The sequence below is a fragment of the Zeus faber genome (genome assembly GCF_960531495.2).
Source record: "Zeus faber genome assembly, chromosome: 13".
In the NCBI taxonomy this organism is placed as follows: Eukaryota; Metazoa; Chordata; class Actinopteri; order Zeiformes; family Zeidae; genus Zeus; species Zeus faber.
The window spans coordinates 4,032,769-4,039,256 of record NC_137198.1 but is presented as its reverse complement, the minus strand read 5'-3'; the positions used below and the strand labels follow the sequence as shown (position 1 = coordinate 4,039,256).

The following is a 6,488-nucleotide window of genomic DNA, read 5'->3' as shown; positions in this document are numbered from 1 at the left end:
GACAGGGATGTAGTATTTCACCTCTTATGGCTGTTACTGAATTACTGGCTATTACAATAAAAAAATTCCAACATTGAGGGATTAAACATAAATAAAAGCTTTTTCTGACAAACTAAGAACAAATTCCTTTGGCCTTCTCAAGATCCTGGTCTGATTGAACCTGATAATGAACTGATGAGCTTCCACAACTGTCTCTATTGTTCATGATATAATATACCTGTCAAAAAAGAAACTCTATAGCTTGGGATTTGGATATCCAAATGTTCAGACACTAATGAGAAGAGTAATGTTCAAAATACTATTGATAAATGTGAGAAAACACTAAACCCTTGGTTGCAAAGAGAGATGACTGTTTGGAAGACTGCTGCCAACAAAAATGTAAAGTATATCTCAGCTGATCCACCCTGCATACTCTTAGCCATATCTTCAAAATCATCATAGAAATTAACTACATTTCAATTTAATTTGTAAAAATAAGCATGACCACAACATGATGATGAAGGTGGGATGAAAGCAATAGATTTTGAAATCATGAATGGAGTATTAAAACTGACACAGCTTCAATCTTTTCAGGAGAATGGCAAAGAGGCGTGGCTCTCATTACCTTCATTTATTTTCAATAAACTGGGAGGGATAGAGTTGTTAAAATGTGATTTTGACACATCAAAATATTCTGTTAAACTCTCTATTCCCTCTTTCACCAACACATCCTGTCACACTTGAAATGATTTACAAACATAATTTCAGACCCCAAATGCCCACTGTGGAATAATAGTCCTATTAAAGAAAGGGAAATCTATAATAATGGAAGGCAGGATGAAGAAACAAATATGGTCAATTGTGCATCTGATGGATGGGAATGGTACTATACTTAAATTGGATGGTTTGAATAATAAATATTACTTGGATTGCTCCATTAAAAACTTTATGAAGGTGACGCAAAAAATTCCAACGGTACTTATTCAGTTCATTAGAAATAATATAGATAACACTCCAGCACCTCATTTAAAACATAGACAGTGTCGACTATTTACACAAAAACTATGATAATACATTTCAGAGGAAATATTTGGTAAATACAAAGTACACAGGACTAACCAGGAGGACACTTCATCTGAACGAAATTGATGGAGAAACCGATAAATTGAGCATTGGAACAAAATTCCTCCCAAAGACAAAGAAAAACATTTTGAAAATCTAAAGGAAATGTCTCCTTCAAAGAAGATTTAAACTCGACGCAGGAAACCGTCACTGAGGCAACATGGATGTAGAAACAACAGGCGCTGGCTTATGCTTGTGACACCATCCAAAACTTATGGCTGAGCTCCAAATCCATAAATATAGATTCATCCTCGTTCAAAACTCTTCAGTTAGGACTGATGTCGGAGAACAAGCATATTGCATTTTGGTTATTAATACCGTCATTATATCAAACTACTAACCAGCTAGCTCCGGTGTTCACTACAATATTCAACATCTCCCTGGCTGAATCAGTGGTCCCATCCTGCTTCAAGAGGTCCACCGTCGTTCCTGTCCCGAAGATGGCCTCTCCAACCTGCCTGAATGACTACCGTCCGGTGGCCCTCACCTCGGTGGTCATGAAGTGTTTCGAGAGGCTGATTAAGGATTATATTTGCGCCTCCCTCCCCCGCACCTTGGACCCGTTGCAGTTTGCATACCAGCAAAACAGATCCACGGAGGACACAGTCTCCCAGGTACTGCACACCACGCTCACGCACCTGGATGGCCAGAAGGGGGCCTATGTGAGAATGCTGTTCATCGATTATAGTTCAGCTTTCAACACCATAGTCCCCAACAGACTGGCTGTCAAGCTGATGGAGCTCGGATTGAATGGTCTGCTGTGCACCTGGATCCTGGACTTCCTCACAGGCCGCCCCCAGGTGGTCAAGGTGGGGAAGTACATGTCAAGCTCCCTCACCCTGAACACAGGATCCCCCCAGGGCTGCGTCCTCAGGCCCCTACTGTACTCCCTGTACACACATGACTGTGTGGCCAGGTCCAGCTCCAACACCATCATCAAGTTTGCTGACGACACCGTGGTCGTGGGCCTGATCAGCGACTGCGATGAGAAGGCCTACCGCGAGGAGGTGGCTGACCTGTCACTCTGGTGCCAGGACAACAGCCTCCACCTGAACGTCAGCAAAACCAAGGAGCTGATTGTGGACTTTAGGCGTGGATCACAATCGAGGACGCACGCGCCCTTGTGGATTAATGGGACTTCTGTTGATAGGGTGAGCAGCTTCAGATATCTGGGAGTCCACATCACAGAGGACTTAACATAGACTGTTCACACAGACACTCTGGTGAGAAAGGCGAGGCAGCGTCTCTACCACCTCAGGCAGCTGAGGAAATTCCGGGTCTCGGTGAGGATCCTCAAGTCCTTCTACTCTGGAGCAGTGGAGAGCATCCTGACAGGCAACATCACTGCCTGGTTTGGGAACTGTACTGCCCAGGACAGCCGGGCCCTGCAGAGGGTGGTGCATTCAGCTGAACGTACCACTGGAACTACCCTCCCCCCCTTGCAGGAGCTATACACCAGGAGGTGTAGTAGCAGAGCCCGTAGGATCATGAAGGATCCTCATCACCCCAACAACGGACTGTTTCAGCTGCTGCGGTCAGGCAAGCGCCTCCGCAGTCACGCAGCGAGAACAGAGAGACTGAGACGGAGTTTCTTCCCTCAAGCCATTAGAACTGTCAATGCTGACCTCACCAGGGGTCCTAACTGAGCCATGCACTAGGCTCCACTACCTACTGTACTGTATGTAGCATACTGTACCGCATACTGTATCACTGTTCAGGGTTGTTCGTGATGCCGTATTGCTGCGCCGTACTGTTGTATACTGTGCTGTATTATCCCAAACACTACCTCACACTATTCACATTCACATGCCACTTTAATTCACATGCCACTTTAAATGCAAATATCTGTATATACATAGGCATATTCCTTCTATCTATTCCATTTTATTTCAATTCATTTTTATTGTATTTTATTCTATATATTTTTTATCTTATTCTATAAGTATTCCACTTACTGTATTAAGTTTTAGGAGTCAGTTAGTCGGTCTATCAGAAAGGAATTTTCTACTTTTTATTTTATTTTCTATTTTTTCCTAGGACATATTGTGTGCTATCACCGGGTGCGTTGCATTACATTTCACTGCATATATGTATGGAAGTATGTATATGTATGTGACAAATAAAAAAATCTCTTGAATCTACTATACACTGTAGATAAACGTCACTTTGCAACGCCCCGCCTTATGGAATGCGCTTAAAAATGAATGATCTCTATGAAACAAATGTATCAAATGCCAGGAAACTGTGTTTACTTAAATGCCATGCTTGTACCTGAATATCACTCATTCAGCCCCCTGCGCAGTCCCTCACTTTTATTGAATTACTATTGTAGCATTGATTATTATTATTGTTCAACTTTCCTGCGTTTTGGTCTTTCCTTTTCTTTCCTGTTGTCAACCGAGTTAAACGTGCCCGGTGTATTAACGACAACAGCCCTTGATAGGAGACTGTTCTAGATAGATATCTATAGAAAACTTCATCTGAATTGTACATATCGACTTCATTGCTGTGCTCCTCTACAGCTTACAAACCAAGCTGTTGTGCATCTCAGAACACAACGCGCCCTCCCTGCTCCTCTCACCGCCGCCATCGCTGGTTCTCTGTTTTCCGTCAAGGTGCCAGGGAATGACCCTTCGCCCCCTCGTGGCGCGGAGGGACACATCTTCTGGGACGTCCTCCCGTGGCTCTCATGTCTTTTTTTTTTTTTTTTTTAAACTACGCCTCCATCTTTACTTTACGATGATTATGTACTTAAGATGGAGAGGGTAAACGTAAGCCGCGTTAACAGTTCCATGCCTTCGTCAGTTTATATCCTGCAAAAAAAATAAATATATATATCTAACCACTTCCGGTGTGTCTGTGAGGTGACAGGCACCGACGCACGTTCAGTGTTAAAACAAGCAGCGCCGTGAAAGGTAAAATTATAGAATATAAAGACACGACTTCATAACGTCCACATTTGGCGAATGAATTATTAGAAGGACAATTTATATAAGTCATTTTATAATGAATTGATCATTTCCGGTCAATCGCTGAACTGCTCCGGAAGTCAGCGGTTCCACTTCCGGGTTTTCGTTTCCCCTCCGTTAGGGAAAGATGGAGGGAAACGCAGACAGAGGTGTGTTTGTCTGGAAGCTTCTGGAACCCAAACCACAGAGCAGCAAAGACCCGAAATAAAACAGTTTAGAACCGAAATAAAACAGTTTAGACCCGAATTAAAAAGTTCAGACTCGAATTAAAAAATTTAGACCCGAATTAAACCGTTTAGAACCGAATTATCCAATTTAGAACCGAGTTAGACAGTTTAGAACCGAATTAAACAATTTACAACAGAATTAAACGCTTTAGACCCGAATCGAACAATTTAGAACCGAATTCATCAGTTTAGAACCGAATTAAAGCGTTTGAATTAAAGCCTCTATTCACCGCCATGTTGCTGTGACGTCACTCATCAGGGACTCGCGCTCGAATCAGCACTGGTCAGATTCAACAGGTGGTTAAGAACCAGGCAACACCAGATATAATTATTAATATCATGATTATTATCAATAATAATAAAAGCGACACAGAGAAGCATGTTCTAATGCTGATTCGTTGGGTTTGGATTTGATATAAAATGGATGTGTACCATCGACGCAGACAGGAAGTCGACAGAGGTCACAGGAAGTGGGAGGAAGCTGAAGGACACCGCCGCCGACCTGCACAACCTGATGCTGCGCTGGGACAAGCTCAACGAGCAGGGCTCCGACATGGCCGACAGGGTGGTGAACTGCCGCCTCAAACAGTAGGCAGCACAACATTATTATCCCAGTTATGATTTGATTGTGTGAGAAGCCTTCCACTGTGACGGGGGTCTTCCTTGTCCTCCTCAGACTGGACCCCTCCTCTTCCTTGCTCCCTCCATCCCACAACGCGCCACTGGAGGACGATTGCTCTCAGCTGCTGGACGTCGTCAACAAGATGGTGGGTTGGCTGCCTAGCAACACTTCATCATTATGAAATAATAATGTAGGTGAGTTACTTCCTCCGTCCCTTCCAGGCGGCTGTTGTGGTGAAGATGGAGCGCTTGTTAGCATCGCAGAGAGGCATCGTGGATCTGGAACACTTCCGGTTTGGAGCCGAAGGACGACACTCACCTCTGTTCCACACGTGGCCAACGGCTCGCTTTGGCAAGTTCAGAGCTACAGCTGGCTAGCAGACAGGCAGACAGCAGCAGGCAGCTAACGGATATTTGGCACGCACTATTTCCCATTTGGTCAACGCATTTGGTCATATTTTTAATGTTCTAAATGTTCCTCCTGCAGCGGAGGTGTCCTCCCAGCTGGTGGACTCTTACAGGAAGGAGCTGGAGCTAAAGCAGCGCCTCCTGCAGGAGCTGGCTCACACTGCGACCTCTGACCTCTGCATGGTCTACCTGTCCTGCTGGCTGCACCAGCCCTACATCCGTCCCCAGGGCCGACTGCAGCTGGAGGCCATGCTGCTGGAGACTGGACACCGGGCACTCTGACACACCCCCAGGTGACAGCCCGCATGCCCACAGCCTCACATGGACACACCGGGACAGTGACCTTCAAAGTTGTGAACAAATTGATATCCTTGTTCTTAAGCTCAACTGGATGCTTCTCAGCGACACCAAAAACATAAACAGTGTAGATAAGCAAAACGAGAGATCATCTTCAAACTAATGTTATACTCCTTTCCCACTGCGCCAAAAACCCGCTTACAACGGCTAACATTTGGCATTTCTCACCAGTGAGAAAGGGGGAAAACCCGGGTTTCACTCCCAGGTCCAATGACCCTGCAGTAGACGGGTTTTAATCGGCTCCAGGTCCAATCGGCTCTGGTGTGAACAGGACACTTGGGTCCACACGGTCATTTTGGCCCCATTATCTACGTGATGAGACGCGCGTTGAAGCGCCGGACGTTGGTGCATAAAGACAGTCCGTGAAGAATGTCTGTGTATCATTCCATCGTTTCATATCCCATTTAGAATCCAAAATCTGAAGTTAATGAAAATGTTGTGAGTGTGGGGATGACTGCAGAGAACCCACCGATGGAGCGGTGCACCCCGGCAGCATGGATACGCCACGCAGCTTCTACTGTAGCGTTGTCGTTCATGAACCATCAGATTCTTTTGAACGCCTCACAATACTTACTTTTCAAGTTTTACTGTTTGTTTCTGTCTCCTCTACTGTTTCGTTCCCAATCATACTGGAACCATGTCATGCCCCCTTTCCCAGATGTTCATGAATGTTCAATCGCCCGTAATTAGCGGGTTTACTCAGGGTTTTTGAAACCCGCTAGTTATTGTCATTATGCCCCTGGCAGTGGTCAGCCGTTTTTCAGAAGTAACTGACCACTGGTGACACCTTTGACTGATCAGAACA

General features: G+C 44.9%; 1 protein-coding gene across 3 annotated transcripts; it reads left to right on the top strand.

The window, feature by feature from the left end:
• Window positions 1-4,184: 4,184 nt before the first annotated feature.
• Window positions 4,185-6,398, top strand: cinp (cyclin dependent kinase 2 interacting protein). Of its 3 annotated transcripts, none has more exons than XM_080012249.1 (5): window positions 4,185-4,219; window positions 4,741-4,885; window positions 4,974-5,064; window positions 5,141-5,270; window positions 5,406-6,398. In XM_080012249.1, the coding sequence occupies exons 1-5, from the start codon at window positions 4,198-4,200 to the stop codon at window positions 5,606-5,608; spliced, it is 591 nt and encodes a 196-aa protein (XP_079868375.1). In that variant the 5' UTR covers window positions 4,185-4,197; the 3' UTR covers window positions 5,609-6,398. The 3 variants fall into 3 exon arrangements, with proteins under 3 accessions (XP_079868375.1, XP_079868374.1, XP_079868376.1); XM_080012248.1 differs by having other exon boundaries at window positions 5,114-5,270; XM_080012250.1 differs by having other exon boundaries at window positions 4,193-4,594; window positions 4,745-4,885; window positions 5,114-5,270.
• The last annotated feature ends 90 nt before the right edge of the window (window positions 6,399-6,488 follow it).